This window comes from Piliocolobus tephrosceles, chromosome 20 (assembly GCF_002776525.5).
Source record: "Piliocolobus tephrosceles isolate RC106 chromosome 20, ASM277652v3, whole genome shotgun sequence".
Lineage (NCBI taxonomy): Eukaryota > Metazoa > Chordata > Mammalia > Primates > Cercopithecidae > Piliocolobus > Piliocolobus tephrosceles.
In genome coordinates, this window is record NC_045453.1 from 23,468,506 (window position 1) to 23,486,646 (window position 18,141).

At 49.2% G+C, this 18,141-nt stretch overlaps 1 protein-coding gene across 4 annotated transcripts in view; it reads left to right on the plus strand.

Annotated features, from left to right (window-relative positions):
- The first annotated feature begins 863 nt into the window (after window positions 1–863).
- The window catches only part of BCAS4 (breast carcinoma amplified sequence 4), an 87,680-nt gene continuing 70,402 nt past the window's right edge, over window positions 864–18,141 (plus strand). For all 4 annotated transcript variants that reach the window (XM_023184150.3, XM_023184153.3, XM_023184152.3 and 1 more), the window contains exon 1: window positions 864–1,195. In XM_023184150.3, coding sequence (XP_023039918.1) covers window positions 1,016–1,195 — 180 coding nt within the window. In that variant the 5' untranslated portion in view covers window positions 864–1,015. The remainder of the gene's footprint in view (window positions 1,196–18,141) is intronic.

The following is an 18,141-nucleotide window of genomic DNA, read 5'->3' on the forward strand; positions in this document are numbered from 1 at the left end:
AGGGAGGGGGAGAATTGCTTGAACCCAGGAGGTGGAGGTTGTAGTGAGCCGAAATCGCGCACTCCAGCCTGGGCGACAGAGCGAGTCCGTCTCCAAAAAAAAAAAAAAAAAAATTAATTAAAAATAAAAAAGTCATCAAACGAAAAATTTAAACTTCAGCCCTTACACCTATTTGCCTTTTAGTACTTTCCTCATTAGCACTGCTGGGGTGGGGGATGGGGCGCGCCTCGCTCTCTTCAGCCCCAGGGCTGTAAAGGGTCTATCTAGGCCAGCCTCCGAGAGCGTGGAGGGAGTAGGGGGCGGCTGTCAAATTTAGTGCGCTCAATAGTTTCCTGGCGAAGCTTATTTTAAAAGCTGCACGGAAGAGGAAGACGAGGACCGTCACACTCGGCCTTCCCTCAACTCCAGGACCCTCCGCCGGATGCAAACTAGATGCTTTAGCAGGACGGGAACGGAAGGGGAGCGGGCGGCTTTGGGCTTCCTCTAAGATAGCGCCTCTCTAACCCGGACGCCCGTTAGAATCACCCGGGGAGCTTTAGAAACTACCGATGCCTAAGCCCCACTGCGAAGGATTCCGATTTAATCGGCCTGGTGCGAGGCCTGGCTTCCGGGCTTTTAAAAGCTCCCCGGGGATTCTATTGTACAGCGGGGGCCGGGAGCCCATACTCTACCGGGATTCCGATGAGGAGGGGTGGCTCGCCCCAATAGCTCTCAAATTCAGCTTTCGGTCAACAATCTGGTTGGAACCACCTACAAAACATCAAAAGATCCTGATACCCGGGTCCCAACCCAGATACGGTGTGGTCCGGACTTGGGAAATTCTAAAAGAGCTCCAGGTGACTGCCATCTGCAAGCGAGTTTGCAAAGCGCTGGTGCCCAGGTGCTGCGGGGGCGGGCGCAGCGCGCGCCGCTCGCCACTGGGTGGCGCTGCCCGCTCGGCCCGGCGCTCCTGGAGCTGAGAGCCGCGACCGCCGGGAGCGCACCTGCCCCGCCTCCGCCAGGCGGGCCGCGGAGCATGCAGCGGACCGGGGGCGGGGCTCGGAGGCCCGGGCGCAACCACGGGCTCCCAGGCAGCCTCCGCCAACCGGACCTCGCTGCCCTCCTGATGCTGCTCGTGAACGCCGACCAGCCGGAGCCCGTGCGAAGCGGAGCGCGCGAGCTCGCGCTCTTCCTGACCCCCGAGCCTGGGGCCGAGGTAGGGGACGGGGCTGCGGAGTTGGAGGAGAGGGTTCTCGCGGTTGGGGGTCCGGGCTCCGGATCCTCGGCTTCCCCGGAGCATCCTCTCGCTCCCGGAATGGGGGACCCGGGGATTCCCCCCTTCCTGAACGGTGGCTGCGGGGCGCCACCCAGAGATGCGCAGCGGGTCGCCCCTGCTCCGGGCGACACTGGGCCCCGGAGGCCCAGGCTCGCTTTCCCTCCCCACCCAGGTACCCCAGCATCCGCCGGGTCCCGAGGCGCCGCCCTTTGCTAGGCCAGCCCTGGGAGAGGCGGACCCCGGGACCGCCCCTGACCCGGCTACCTCCGAGCGCGGTGCCCCGGCCGAGCGGCGCCGCAGGCTGCGGCTGTGCGGGGAGTCCTGAGGCTGCGCTGCGCTGCAGCGGCTCGGAGCGAAAACACCACGCCTCTGTCTGCGCTTTCTATTTTAAAAGCACCAAGTGAAAAGCAGATCTAAAACGAGACCCTCTACCTTCCGGCTGGAGGCATCTGTCGACGGTGCTGTGAAAAAGTTATTTACCCTAGTTCACTAGGAGTTATTTACGGCCAGAAATTCAACCCATTCTCTTTTTTACCCGAGTTCACTAGGAGTTATTTACGGCCAGAAATTCAACCCATTCTCTTTTTAAACCACAAAAGCAGTACAGGAGTATTTAAAATAAAGGCTGTGCACCCCTTTCTCTTTTCTCTCCCATCCCAATTCTAGTTTTCTTAGAAAACCAGCATTAACAGTTTGGTATAAATCATTCCGGACATTTAAAATGCATTTACAAATGTAGATATCGGTATATCTGTATCTGTCTAGGCAGAGCATTGGCTCGCGCCAGTGGTCCCAGCATTCTAGGAGGCTGAGGAAGGAGGATTGCTTGGGATGGGGATGGGGGACGGGGAAGACGGAGGCTGCAGTGAGGCTTGATCATGCCACTGCACTCCAGCCTGGGCGACAGAGTGAGACATGTATAAAAAAAAAAAATCTATTTCGCCAGGCGTGGTGGCTCACGCCTGTAATCCCAGCACTATTGGGAGGCCGAGGCGGGTGGATCACCTGAGGTCTGGAGTTCAAGACCCGTCTGACCAACATGGCGAAATCCCGTCTCTCCTAAAAATACAAAAATTAGCGGGGCGTGTAATCCCAGCTACTTGGGAGGCTGAGGCAGGAGAATCGCGTGAACCTGGGAGGTGGAGGTTGCAGTGAGCTGAGATCAGCCATTGCACTCCAGCCTGGGCAACAAGAGCAAAACTCCCTCTCAAAAAAAAAATAAAAATAAAAATATCTTTCCATATATATATAATATATATATTTTTTCTATATATATTCTTTCTGTATATATGTATATATTAAAAATATTTTTAACTCCTAGTGAACTCGGTATTTTATATATATATATATATATGTTTTTTCTTTTCTCTTTTTATTTTTCTCCATATATAGGCTGGAGTGCAGTGACACGATCTCAGCTCACTGCAACCTCCGCCTTCCAAGTTCAAGTGATTCTCCTGCCTCAGCCTCCAGAGTAGCTGGGACTACAGGCACATGCCACCATACGCATCTAGTTTTTGTATTTTTAGTAGAGACAGGGTTTCACCATGTTGGCCAGGATGGTATCTATCTCTTGGCCTTGTGATCCGCCTGCCTCAGCCTCCCAAAGTGCTGGAATGACAGGTGTGAGCCACCACGCCCGGCCATCTCCACATATTTTTAAAATATTTTTTGAACAGAAGTTTTTTGTTTTTTAGGTTTTTTTTTTTTTTTTTGAGACAGGGTTTCATTTTGTCACTCAGGCTGGAGTGCAGTGACACAATCGTAGCTCAATGCAGCCTCAACCTCCTGGGCTCAAGTGATCCTCCCACCTCAGCCTCCCACATAGCCAGGACCACAGGTGTGTACCACCATGTCAGGTTAACTTTTAAAACAAAGTTATTTTATGGAGACAAGATCTCACTATGTTGCCCAGGTCTTGAACTCCTGGGTCCAAGAGATCCTCTGGCCTCAGCCTCCCAAAGTGCTGGGATTATAAGCGTGTGACACCATGCCTGGCCCATCCATCTATATTCGTTTTAAATGAAACCTCACATGCTGCTGTAATACTGTCCTGCAACTTGCTTTTCTTTACTCAAAATAGCATGGGCAAATGGGTGGGGACTACTAATGGGAAGGTATGGAGCTTCATGTTGGTGTGGTGAACATGTTCTGGATGTTAGATAGTTGTGATGGTTGCACAAATTTGTGAATATACTGAAAACTGCTGAATTGTGCACGTTAAAAGGGTGAATTTTGTGGTTTGTGAATTATATCTCAATTTTAAAAATAGCATGGAGGCAGGGCACAGTGGCTTATGCCTGTAATTCCAGCAACTTGGGAAGCTGAAGTGGGAGGATCACTTGAGACCAGGAATTCAAGACCAGTCTGGGCAACGCAGGGAAACCCCTGTCTCTACAAAAATGTTAAAAGATAAAAAAAAAAAAAAAAAATTTAAAAATTAAAAATAACATGAGCATGTATCCATAAACACTGTCCAACAGAAATATAATTGGAGCTACAAATGTGAGCCACCTATGCAATTTTTTTTTTTTGAGACAGTTTTGCTCTTGTTGCCCAGGCTGGAATGCAATGGTACGATCTAGGCTCACTGCAACCTCTGCCTCCCGGGTTCAAGTGATTCTCCTGTCTCAGCCTCCTGAGAAGCTGGGATTAGAGGCATGCACTACCATGCCCAGCTAATTTTTGTATTTTTAGTAGAGACAGGGTTTCTCCATGTTGGTCAAGGTGATCTTGAACTCCTGGCCTCAGGTGATTTGCCCGCCTTGGCCTCCTGAAGTGCTGGGATTACAGGTGTGAGCAACTGTGCCTGGCCACCTATGCAAGTTTTAGTGTTCCAGGAGCTACATGAAAAAGAAACAGGTAGCCAGGCACCATGGCTCACGTCTGTAATTCCAGCATTTTCGGAGGCCAGCGCAGGCAGATCACTTGAGGCCAGGAGTTTGAGACCAGCCTGGCCAACATGGTGGAACCCAGTCTCTACTAAAAATACAAAAATTAGCCAGATATGGTGGCATATACCTGTAATCCCAGCTACTCGGGAGGCTGAGTCACGAGAACTGCTTGAACCTGGGAGGCGGAGGTTGCAGTGAGCCGAGATCATGCCACTGCACTCCAGCCTGGGTGATAGAGTGAGACTGTCTCAAAAAAAAAAAAAAAAAATGCCAGGCATGGTGGCTCACACCTGTAATCCCAGCACCTTGGGAGGCCAAGACGGGTGGATCACCTGAGGTCGGGAATTTGAGACCAGCCTGACCAACATGGAGAAACCCCGTCTCTACTAAAAATATAAAATTAGCTGGGTATGGTGGCACATGCCCGTAATCCCAGCTACTTGGGAGGCTGAGTCATGAGAATTGCTTGAACCTGGGAGGCGGAGGTTGCAGTGGGCCGAGATTGTGCCATTACACTCAAGCCTGGGCGACAAGAGGAAAACTCCATCTCAAAAAAAACAAAACAAAACAACAACAAAAGCCAAAAGAGTAACAAGAAAAGAAACAGGTGAAAGTAATTTTAATATATTTAAAATAACAGTATATCTGGGCCAGGTGCAGTGGCTCACACTTGTAGTCCCAGCACTTTGGGAGGCCAAGACTGGAAGATCCCTTGAGCCCAAGGAGTTTGAGACCAGACTGGGCAACACAGTGAGGTCCCCGTCTCTAGTTAATAAAAAAATAAAAATATATCCAGGCCGGGCGCAGTGGCTCACGCCTGTAATCCCAGCACTTTGGGAGGCCGAGGCAGGCGGATCACGAGGTTAGGAGATCGAGACCATCCTGGCTAACATGGTGAAACCCCGTCTCTACTAAGAATACAAAAAATTAGCCAGGTGTGGTGGCGGGCACCTGTAGTCCCAGCTACTTGGGAGGCTGAGGCAGGAGAATGGCGTGAACCCGGGAAGTGGAGCTTGTAGTGAGCTGAGATCGTGCCACTGCACTCTAGCCTGGGCGACAGAGCAAGACTCCGTCTCAAAAAAAAAAATATATATATATATATCCAAATATTTCAACATGTGATCAACAGTAAAAAGTAAATGAAATTTTACATTCTGTTCCTTGTCCTGAGTTTTCAAAATCAGGGTTTTGATACTGAACTTTCAGTCCGTCTCAGCTTGGACTGACCACATTTGAAGTGTTCAGTAGTCCCGTGAGACATGTGGTTGCCATGTTGGAGAGCCTGGGTCTCTGTCACCCTCTGGCTTCCTAGTGTCCCACGATGAAACAGTAATTGCTCCCATTCCTGAGCACATCCTGTGTGGCACCAGTTTGCCAAACTCTGTTCATGGCTTATGTCATTGTGTCATGGCAGTGACCCGGTGACTGGGATGGTGTTATGCAAACAGAGGCTCTCACAGCATAAATGACGTTGTGTGGATGGACCGTAATTTATGAATTATTCATAAATGGTTCAGGGCTGCTGCGTTTTGCCAGGCAGGGTCCTGGGGGAGGCTGCACGCTCCCCAAGCATACTTTGGTCTAGTGTCCCAGGGACTCCGGCATAGACATTTAGGTTGTCTGCGACTTTTCACTGCCTTTAGCATCCTGAGTGCATTTCTTATTCCTTCTCTCCCTTACTCTCAGCAGCTTCATGTCATTTTGCCCAGTGGCTAAGCCCCAGCTTCATTTTGTCTCTATTAGGAATAATCTTTAAGAGAAACTGCATGTATTAATTTCATTTTCTCACTCAGGGCTCTCTTTAACCCAGTCACGGGTTTGATTATGCTCATGTGTAAGGGATGTGTAGTAAAGAGCCTCAACTCCCTGTAGCTCCATGCAGCAATAACCCACTTAAAACGCTTGTTGAAGTTTATTTACCAAAAGAAACAGAAACTGCGCCAGAGCACAGTCACGTGCAACCTCCACTTTTAAAGCTTAATTCATTAGCAGATCCTCAGGCTGGAACAGTTTCCAGGTGGGCAGATGAGCAGGAAAAGGGAAACCTGGTTTGCGAACAGGCCTGGACAGCAGCCTCCTCCCACCAGCCTGTCTCCCAGGGGCACTTTTGCCTCATCCATGGAGCAGTAGAAATCTCAGTCCAGCCAACCCCAGCCTTAGGGGGCCTGGGCCTCCCAGTGAAGTGGGGCCTGCTTCATTCAGCACCTTCAACCTCAGTATGTGCCAAGTCTTTCCTGGAGCTGGGGACGCCACAGGCAGTTAGACACACAAAGCCCTTCCCCCGTGGCACTGCCAGACAGAACACATAACAAGGCCAGACGCAGTGGCTCACGCCTGTAATCCTAGCACTTTGGGAGGCTGAGGTGGGCAGATCCTTTGTGCCAGGAGTTCGAGACCAGCCTGGGCAATATGGCAGATTCCCATCTCTACAAAAATTAACTGGGCGTGGTGGTATGTGCCTGTGGTCCCATCTACTAGAGAGGCCGAGGTGGGAAGATCACCTGGGTCCTGGGAGATGGAGGTTGCAGTGAGCTGAGATCGCATCACTGCACTTCAGCCTGGGCGACAGAGGGACACCCATCTCAAAAAAGAAAACAAAGTGAAACCGTAGCAAGACCTCTAAATCGTAATGAATGCTACAAAGCACATGACATGGGCGGATGTGTGATAGGGCACCTGTGTGTGCAGAGACTCAGGAGGGTGAACAGAAAGTTATCGTCTGGGTGCAGTCATGGAGGTCTTCCCTGAGGCAGCATTGTCTTACGACGAGCCCTGAGCCTGAACAGGAGTTGGCTGGCTGAGGAGAAAAATATCTCAGGCAGAAAGAACAGTTCTTGCAAAAAGCCCCGGGATAGGATGAAGCAGGGGGTTTTCGGGGGGTGGAGAGAAGAGCAGCTGTGGGAGGCAGAGCAGCAGGAGATAGGGCAAGTGAGGGCACACAAGCTCTCCCTGGACTTCACACTGCTTTCCCCAGATGGAGGAGCTGCTGAGGGGCGGTGCCTTGAGCTGGGTTGGCAGGTGAGTTACTATTTCCTGGGCCTCGGGTTTTCTGTTCAACCAGTTCCCTGCCACCCCTCTTTCTGGTTTGAACTTCCCCTTTTTTTTTTTAAATTTTGAGACAGAGTCTTGCTCTTGTCACCCAGGCTGGAGTGCAGTGGCGCAATCTCAGCTCACTGCAACCTCCGCCTCCTGGGTTCAAACGATTCTCCTGTCTCAGCCTCCCGAGTAGCTAGGATTACAGGTATGAACCACCACCCCCCGGCTAATTTTTGTATTTTTAGTAGAGACAGTGTTACACCATGTTGCCCAGGCTGGTCTGGAACCTCTGACCTCAGGTGATCCACCGGCCTCAGCCTCCCAAAGTGTTAGGATTACAGGCATGAGCCTCCACACCTGGCGAACTTTTGATTTTTCTATAGTCAGAATGAGAGAAAAGAGAAATATTTCTCCAAACTCTGTACCTGGACAAAAGTAGAAAAATGTAAATTAGCCAAAGATGGCCTTCAGTTTCAAAAAAAATGTAGGAGAGGAGTTTTCTTTGCATAAGCTAAGAATATTACTTCCAACCTGTAAGCATGATGCACCCATGGGAAACTTCCTAACATGTCTCATCCTTATGTGACCTGCTGGTCCCCTTTGGGCATTCAAGTTTGGGATGCTGGATTAGAAGTCGGTGGTGAGGGGCTGGGCATGGTGGCTCACGCCTATAATTCTAGCACTTTGGGAGGCCAAGATGGGTGGATCACTTGAGGTCAGGAGTTTGAGACCAGGCTGGCCAACATGGTGAAACTCCGTCTCTACTAAAAATACAAAACTAGTTGTGTGTGGTGGCAGGTGCCTGTAATCCCAGCTACTTGGGTAGCTGAGGCAGGAGAATTGCTTGAACCTGAGAAGTAGAGGTTGCAGTGAGCCAAGATTGTGCCCCTGCACTCCAGCCTGTGCAACAAGAGTGAGACTCTGTCCAAAAAAAAAAAAAAAAAATCTGTTAGGGGGACTCCAGGGTATGGTCCACTGTCTCAAAGATGTAATTCCACTATTCCTTAAATTTTGTTTTGAGAATGGGGTCTTGCTATGTTGCCCAGGCTGGTCTTGAATTCCTGGGCTCAAGCAATCTGCCCGCCTCAGCCTCCCAAAGTGCTGGATTACAGGCATGAGCCACCACACCTGGCCAGTTCCTTAAATTGTATGGCAAACCTGCATTGTGCCATTCTGCTGTAGGCACTGGGCGAGACCAGCCAGATAGGCATGATACCTGGTGTTGCAGGTGGGGAGGAAGATAAGCAGACTAGTGACAAACAGAGTGACTAAATGGTGATAAATGCCATGCAGGAGACACCTGAGGGGTTATAGGGACTGAGAGGAAGGAGGATGGGAAGGACCAGAGGGCAAAGATCTGACAGCAGATGCCCGGCCACAGGGGAAAGATGAGGGACTGGGAGGTACCTGAGTGGAGGGACTTCAGTGACCACAGGGGCGTTGGGGGAGGTAGGGCCACACCAGGGCCTGGGTCCCCAGGGGAGGAGTCTGAATTTTATTCCAGGGTAATGCATAAAGGACAGGTTCTGATTTGTCAACTTGTGCTAGGCGTGATAGCTCATGCCTGTAGTCCCAGCACTTTGGGAGGCTGAGGTAAGAGGATCACTTGAGTACAGAAGTTTGAGGCTACACTCTAGCCTGGGTGACAGAGCAAGACCCTGTCTCAAACATAATAAATGAAAAGATTCATGGCCATGTGGCTGTGGTGCTAGAATGTATTGGGGGACCGCAGCGGCAGCAGGGAGACAAGAGATGGGTGTTGCGCCATCCAGGTGGACAAGGACCGGCTGGCCACCTCCCTGCATCAGAACCTTCTGGGGCATGAGGAGCCAGGGCCAAGGCATGTGCTGGGAGAGGCAGCTTTTCTCAGATGTGCCTGACTTTCTACCCACAAAACCTGCCCAGGAGCGGAAGGAGCCTTCCTCAGGGCTCTGGCAGCCTCTCATCAAAGGACGTGGTCTTGCTTTGCGTGAGGGTCTGCCTAGAGCCTTGGATGAAGGTTTCCCATCTGGCCGACCCTCAGCATCACACAGAAGCCTTAAAACAAACACATTAGGCCAGGCATGTTGGCCCATGCCTGTAATCCCAGCACTTTGGGAAGCCGAGGCGGGTGGATCACTTGAGGTTAGGAGTTTGAGATCAGCCTGGCCAACATGGTGAATCCTCATCGCTACTAAAAAAAAAAAAAAAATTAGCCGGGCGTGGTGGTGGGCACCTGTAATCCCAGCTATTTGGGAGGCTGAGGCAGGAGAGTCATTTGAACCCGGGAAGCAGAGTTTGCAGTGAGCCGAGATTGTGCCACTGCACTCCAGCCTGGGCGACAGAGCGACTCTCCATCTCAACAAACAAAACACATTGACTGGCCGTGGTGGCTCACACCACCTGTAATCCCAGCACTTTGGGAGGCTGAGGCGGACAATCACTTGAGGCCAGGAGTTTGAAACCAGCCTGGCCAACATGGCAAAACCCAGTCTCTACAAAAAATACAAAAATTAGCCAGGTGTGGGGGTGTGCACATATAGTCTCAGCTACTCGGGAGGCGGGGGCATGAGAATCGCTCAAACCCAGAATGTGGAGGTTGCAGTGAGCCAAGATCGTGCCACTGCACTCCAGCCTGGGCGACAGAGCAAGACTCTGTCTCAAAAACAAAACAAAACACGTTCCCAAAGATTGGAAACAGCCCAGTGCCCATCAGTGCGGGCCAGTGCCATAGCATTGCTTCTGATGAGTGGAGCAGTAGCGGCTGCGGCAGGAGTCAGCGCTACTTGTGCCTGTGCACAGCAGCGTTCAGCACAGAGTGCTGAGTGAGAGGTGCAAGGGGCGTGTGTGTGTGCTGCCGTCTTCTGTAAATAAAAACAGAAGGCAAAAAATATGTATTTTCATGCATCTATAAACAGGAGATTCAATTAAATCAGCTTCTCGGGTGGGGTAGGGTATGGGCGTGGTTGAGAGCAGTAATACAGATTATAGTTCTCAAACTTTACAAACTTCGGCATCCTTTGAGGATGCAAAAATACTAGCTGGGGTCAGATGCAGTATCTCTTGCCTCCAATCCCAGCACTTTGGGAGGCTGAAGCGAGAGGATTGCTTAAGCTCAGGAGATCGAGCCCAGCCTGGCCAGTATAGCAAGACCACATCTCTACAAAATAAAATAATAAATTAGCCAGGCGTGGTGGCACACGCCTGTCGTCCCAGCTTGTGAGCTGTGATCACGCCACTGTACTTCAGCCTTGGGGACAGAGTGAGACTAGACTCCAAAAAAAAAGAAAAAGAAAAATACTGATTGCCTGCCCCATCCTTGAGTATTCTGATTTAATTGATGTGGGTGCAGCCTGGTCATTGGAATTATAAAATCTCTCCCGGAGGATTTTAAGCCTGGAAGTTTCCTGGTCTGATTGGTCTGTTGGAAAATCACTCTGGGGGCTGGTGGAAAATGGATTATAGGGAGGAGTGGATTATAATAACGGATTATTTAGCAGGCATGCGGGCATAGGGATCTGGACTTCTTTTTTTTTTTTTTTTTTTTTTTTTTTTTTTTGAGACGGAGTCTCGCTCTGTCGCCTGGGCTGGAGTGCAGTGGCCGGATCTCAGCTCACTGCTAGCTCCGCCTCCCGGGTTTACGCCATTCTCCTGCCTCAGCCTCCCGAGTAGCTGGGACTACAGGCGCCCGCCACCTCGCCCGGCTAGTTTTTTATATTTTTTAGTAGAGACGGGGTTTCACAGTGTTAGCCAGGATGGTCTCGATCTCCTGACCTCGTGATCCGCCCGTCTCGGCCTCCCAAAGTGCTGGGATTACAGGCTTGAGCCACCGCGCCCGGCCTTTTTTTTTTTTTTTTTGAGACAGAGTTCCGCTCTCGTTGCCCAGGCTGGAGTACAATGGCGCAATCTCAGCTCACTGCAACCTCTGCCTCCCAGGTTCAAGCGATTATCTTGCTTCAGCCTCCCAAATAGCTGCGATTACAGGCACCTGCCACCACGTCCGGCTAATTTTGTATTTTTAGTAGAGATGGGGTTTTACCACGTTGGTCAGGCTGGTCTTGAACTACTGCTCTCAGGTGATCTGCCTACCTTGGCCTCCCAAAGTGCTGGGATTACAGGCATGAGCCACTGTGCCCAGCCAGGGGATCTGGACTTCTAAACACCACCTCCAACCCAGATGATTCTGATGGCCAGCTTGGTTGGGACTGCCCACCTGTCCTGGCCTGGACCCTGCCGGGGTTGCAGGCTCGTGTCCGTGGATGTGGAATCCACTCCAGTGTCTGCGAGTGCCCCACCTCCAGCGTCAGACCCCCGAGGGCAGGGATCCCAGCTATCCTGCTTGCTGCTGTGTCCTCGGTGCTTGGTGCCTCTTGGTTAAGGACACATCCCTTACAGGTGTGTGAACCCCCAACACCCTGCCCTGGTCAGACAGGGCAGAGAGGTGGGAGGACGCGGGCTCTGGAGCCCCCTGGGCTGGTGCAGATCTGGGGGCTGTGTCCAGTGCCTCGCTCCCTGCCTTGTCCAGCCTGCCTTCTCACCCCATACTGTGGTCTTCTAGCAGGGTTCTCCCCATTTTAGGTGGTCTGGGAACATTAGCTACGATCATTTGCTAATTGTACAGACCTTTATTGAGCAGGTACTGGGTGCAGATACTGTGAAAGGTGGCATGAGAGGTGTCTTGGTCCTTGGGGGCTTGCATTTGGGGTGACCCACACTTGCATGAGTAACAGTTGTATACCATGCTTGGAAGTGGGCAATTTCAGCCCTCCAGCTGGGCTGAAGAGCAGGGATTTTCACTCACCAGCTCTGCCTTACATAGGCGTGGAAGCCCGGTGTTACAGTCGCTGCACCTGCACATGCTGGGGGCAACCACAACATGGTCTCAACGAGCCACCAGTTCTCTTAAGCTGTTTTAGGATCTGAATTTATTCCTTTGCTGCAGCTGTGGTGGGGAATATGGCTTGTGGGTTTTTTTTTTTAAATAAATTGGAGCCGGGTGCGGTGGCTCGCGCCTGTCATCCCAGCACTTTTTGAGGCCGAGGCGGGTGGATCACCTCAGGTCAAGAGTTGAAGACCAGCCTGGCTAACATGGCGAAACCCTGTCTCTACTAAAAATACAAAAATTAGCCAAGCGTGGTGGCACGTGCCTGTAATCCCAGCTACTCAGGACGCTGAGGCAGGAGAATCGTTTGAGCCTGGGAGGCGGAGGTTGCAGTGAGCTGAGATCACACCACTGCACTCCAGCCTGGGCAACAGAGTAAGATTCTGTCTCAAAAATAAATAAATAAATAAATAAATAAGTAAAAAATAAAGTAAATTGGAGTTGGTTTTTTTCCTATTTTTTAAATCTTTTTAAATAATTTTTTTTTTTAGAGACAGGATCTCACTGTATCAGGAGGCTTAAGCAGTCCTCCCACCTCAGCCTCCCAAAGTGCTGGAATTACAGGTGTCAGCTACCACACTTAGCTGGTTTTGTTTTTTTAAAAAACTTTTGTCTTAAAGATTTAAAAATGTATGTACATGTTACAAATCCGAAAGACCCTGTGGCCATGAAGGGATGAGAGAGCCCTGCCTGCCTCCTCTGGTCCTCAGCCCCATGCTCCTCCTGCAGAGCCAGGTCATTCCTTTGTCCCCCTTCTGGGCAGGTAGGACGGGGAAGTCCCTACCTCCTGCCACCTCCCCTCTCTGCATTAAGCTTTTTTTTTTGCAATGGAGTCTCACTCTGTCACCCAGGCTGGAGTGCAGTGGCGTGATCTCGGCTCCCAGGTTCAAGTGATTCTTGTGCCTCAGCCTCCGGAGTAGCTGGGATAACAGGTGTGAGCCACCACACCTGGCTAATTTTTGTATTTTCGGTAGAGGCGGGGTTTCACCATGTTGGCCAGGCTGATCTCGAACTCCTGACCTCAAGTGATCTGCCCACCTGGGCCTCCCAAAGTGCTGGGATTATAGGTGTGAGCCACTGTGCCACTGCACCCGGCCTCATGCTTTTTTCACTCATTTTTCGACATCTTTTTATATTGCACAGGAGTTACCTGATTATTTTCAGCAGTTAGACAGAATTTCATTGTCTGTGTGAATGACACTTTAGGTAACCATTCTTCTGTTGACGGGTGTTGAAGTTATGTGGAATTTTTTGCTGTCACAAAGCGTCCTGCAATAAATATCTCTGCACATACATCATTTTGCATTTATGCGGATATGTAGGATAAACACCTAGGAGGTGTATTACTGTGTCTAAGGGCACATGCATTTTAGACAAGATGGAGTGGTTAGGGCAGTATGGCCATAGACTGCACCTGCATTGTAAATGTTGGTTACTGCTGCCAAATTAACCTTCCTGGAAGTCAGGGTCTGCGTGATTTTAGAGCAGAGTAGTCAGCCCTTTCTGGACACTCAAACCTCAAACCTCAAGATCAAGGGTCCTTTCGGAACCAGGATGGGAACTCGGTCTTGCTTTGGGGACCTGAGAGGAAAGAGTTCCTGAGTTTCTTCTCTGGGCGATGGGTCATTGTTTAACCTGCCAGCTCCTTCCTGGTTTGCAGTTCAAACCTAATGCTACTCAGAGAATCACTTCATTTGCTCCCTGGCTTCCAGGATCTTTCAACGTTCATTTCATCCCTTTCGTCTTGTGCATAGAGATGAGGATGCTTTTTCTGCCTGGGCTGAGTAGACCTTGCTATGCTAAGATTCGTGTGTGTGTGTGTGTGTGTGTGTGTGTGTGTGTGTGTGTGTGTGTGTGTGAGCAGCATTATTGAGATGTGATTTGCATACATACAATTCACCTGTTTAAAGTGTTTATTTTTTTTTTTTTTTTTTTTTTTTTTTGAGACGGAGTCTGGCTCTGTGGCCCAGGCTGGAGTGCTGTGGCCGGATCTCAGCTCACTGCAAGCTCCGCCTCCCGGGTTCACGCCATTCTCCTGCCTCAGCCTCCCAGTAGCTGGGACTACAGGCACGCACCACCATGCCCGGCTAATTTTTTTGTATTTTTAGTAGAGACGGGGTTTCACCGTGTTAGCCAGGATGGTCTCGATCTCCTGACCTCGTGATCCGCCCGTCTCGGCCTCCCAAAGTGCTGGGATTACAGGCTTGAGCCACCGCGCCCGGCCCTAAAGTGTATAATGTAATGGCTTTTAGGATATTCACAGAGTTGTACAACCATCAACCACAACCAATTTTAGAACATTTTTATGACCCCAAAAAGAAACACTGCACCGTTATCTGTCATTCCCCAACCCCCCACCACGAATCTCCTTTCCATCTCTGTAGATTTGCCTGTTCTGGTATTTCATGTGTGTGTGTGTGTTTTAAAAACACAGATTGGCCAGAGGCTTGAAGGCCAGATTCAGCCCACAGACAGTTTTATTTGGCTGTCATAGTGTTTTTTAACTTATCAGGCTAGTTTTGAACATTTTCAAACGGAGAGGATTTGCATAAACATCTGGATTGCCATTTGTCTTGAACAAAGCAGGGTTGGCACATCCCTACCTGGCACAAGCTGGGGCCCAGTAGCAGCCACCCCATTTAAATAGGGCCTGTGGTCTTCTGTTTGCTACAGTCTCCACCCCTCCCTGTTGTCTCCCTGACCTGGAGGCTGAACATCAGCTGCTGTTTATAATCCCACCTGCACTACTATTTTTCTTAGAAGTAAAATCTCTCTGTCAAAAGTGGGAAACTGGTCATAGCGTTGGCTCATGCCTGTAATCCCAGCACTTTGGGAGGCCGAGGCGGGCGGACCACCTGAGGTCAATAGTTCAAGACCAGCCTGGCCAACACGGCGAAACCCCATCTCTTCTAAAAATACAAAACTTAGCCAGGCGTGGTGGTGTGCTCTTGTAGTCCCAGCTGCTTAGGAGGCTCTGAGGTAGGAAAATCGCTTGAACCCGGGAGGCAGCGGTTGCAGTGAGTTGAGATTACGCCACTGCACTCCAGCCTGGGTGACAGAGCGAGACTCCGTCTCAAAAAAAAAAAAAAAGTGGGAAACTGAAAATAAACAGTTTGCAGAAAACAGTCTTCAGCACAGCCCACTTCTCTTCTATTTATTACCTGCATGGCTTCGGTGTCATTTGAGTTTGGAGACCCTAGCAGGGTCCTTTTAAAGGGAGGTGGCGTCTCACCGGGAGTGACCCAGAGAAGTGACTTAGTAGACTTCCTTAGCTTCTGTCATGAGACAGAGTCTGTGGATTGTTTTTCTCACCATTTTCAAATGGGGAGTCAGAAGCACAGGGATGGTCAGAGGTGCAGTTGAGACCACATAGCATAAAATGCAAGGCTGGGACTAAGGCGCCGCCCAGGCTGCTGTTCTCAGGCCACACCTCTTCCAGGCAGTACACATCCTCCCCTTCCCTCTTCTCTCTCTCTCTCTCCCTTTCATCTTCCTTTCTTTTCTACAATGAATATTCATGAGCACTGTAGTGATTACCAATCACTGGGTAGCAAACTACCCCAAACCTTAGCAGTTTCAAGCAACTGCCATTTCATAGGGTTCATGCATGGACTGCGTTCAGCTGGAGGACTGGCCACCCTGGCAGTCCAGCACGGCCTTGCCCATGTGTCTAGCAGTTGGTGCTGGTTACTGGCTGGGGCATCTCAGTTCTCCTCCATGTGGCCTCTCAACCTCTAGGGCCTCGCTCACTGGCTTTTACAGAAGAGTTGCCTGGATTTCTTTTTTTGTTTTTTTCTTTTTTTTCTTTTTTTTGAGATGGAGTCTTGCTCTGTCGCCCAGGCTGGAGTGCAGTGGCCAGATCTCAGCTCACTGCAAGCTCCGCCCCCCGGGTTTAGGCCATTCTCCTGCCTCAGCCTCCCGAGTAGCTGGGACTACAGGCGTCCGCCACCTCGCCCGGCTCGTTTTTTGTGTTTTTTTAGTAGAGACGGGGTTTCACCGTGTTAGCCAGGATGGTCTCAATCTCCTGACCTCGTGATCCGCCCGTCTCGGCCTCCCAAAGTGCTGCGATTACAGGCTTGAGCCACCGCACCCGGCCGACTTCTTTTTTTCTTAAATTTTATTATTATTTTTTTAATTTTTGGGAGTATATAGCAGGTATATATATTCAGGGGGTACATGTGAGGTTTTGATACAGGCGTGCAAAGTGAAATAAGCACATCATGGAGAATGGGCTATCCATCCCCTCAAGCATTTATCCTTTGACTTACAAACAATCCAATTATACTCTTTTATACTCTTTTTTTTTTTTTTTTTTTTGAGACTGAGTCTCACTCTGTTGCCCAGGCTGGAGCGCAGTGGCATAATCTTGGCTCACTGCAACCTCCACCTCTTGGGTTCAAATGATTTTTGTGCCTCAGCCTCCCAAATAGCTGGGATTACAGGCGCACACCACCACACGCGGCTAATTTTTGTATTTTTAGTAGAGATGGGGTTTCACCATGTTGGCCAGATTGGTCTTGAACTCCTGACCTCAGGTGATCTGCCTGCCTTGGCCTCAAAAAATGCTGGGATTACAGGCGTGAGCCACTGTACCCAGCCCAATTATACTCTTTAAGTTATGTTATTTTGTTTTTTTAAGACAGGACCTTACTCTGTCAGTTAGGCTGGAGTGCAGTGACAGAATCTTTGCTCACTGCACCCTCCACTTCCTGGCCTCAAGCGATCCTTCCACCCCAGCCTCTCAGGTAGCTGGGACTACAGGCATGTGTCACCACACCCAGCTAATTTTTGTATTTTTTTTTTTTTTTTGTAGAAATGGGGTTTCACCATGTTGCCCAGGCTGGTCTTGAACTCCTGATCTCAAGTGATCTGCCTGCCTCAGCCTTCTAAAGTGCTGGGATTACAGGCATGGGCCACTATGCCTGGACTTTAAGTTATTTTATTTTTTAATTTCAATAGGTTTTTGGGGAACAGGTGGTGTTTGGTTACATGAATAAGTTCTTTAGTGGTTTCTGAGATTTTGGTGCAGCAACCATCACCTAAGTAGAGTACATGGTAACCAATGTGCAGTCTTTTATCCCTCACCTACCTCCCACCCTTTCTTCTAAGTCCCCAAAGTCCGTTGTATCATTTGTATGCCTTTGCATCCTCACAGCTTAGCTCCCACTTAACAAGTGAGAACATATGATGCTTGCTTTTCCATTTCTGAGTTACTTCACTTGAATAATGGTCTCCATTTCCATCCAGGCTGCTGCAAATGCCATTATTTCGTTTCTTTTTATGATTGAGTTGTATTCCATGGTATCTATATGTATATATGCCACATATTCTTTATCCACGTGTTGACTGATAGGCATTTGGGCTGGTTCCATAGTTTTGCAATTGCTAATTGTGGTGCAATAAACATGCATGAGCAAGTATCTTTTTCATATAATAACTTCAAGATACCCAGGAGTGGGATTGCTGGATCAAATGGTAGATCTACTTTTAGTTCTTTAAGGAATCTCCACACTGTTTTCCATAGTGATTGTACTAGTTTACATCCCTGCTAACAGCGTAGAGTGTTTACATTCCCACTAACAGTGTAAAAGTGTTCCTTTTCACCACATCCATGCCAACATCTATGATTTTTTGATTATGGCCATTCTTGCAGGAGTAAGGTAGTATCGCATTGTGGTTTTGATTTGCATTTCCTTGATCATTAGTGATGTTGAGCATTTTTTCATGTGTTTGCTGGCCACTTGTATATCTTGTTATGAGAATTGTCCTCAGCCCACTTTTTGATGGGATTGTTTTTTCTTGCTTAGTATTCTGGATATTAATCCCTTGTCAGATGCATAGATTGTGAAGATTTTCTCCCACTCTGTGGCTTGTTTACTCTGCTGATTATTTCTTTTGCTGTGCAGAAGCTTTTTAGTTTAATTAAGTCCCATCTATTTATCTTTGTTTTTATTGCATTTGCTTTTGGGCTCTTGGTCATGAAGTCTTTGCCTAAGGCAATGTCTAGAAGGGTTTTTCCAATGGTATCTTCTAGAATTTTTATGGTTTCAGGTCTTTTTTTTTTTTTTTTTTTTTTTTTTTTTTTTTTTTTTTTT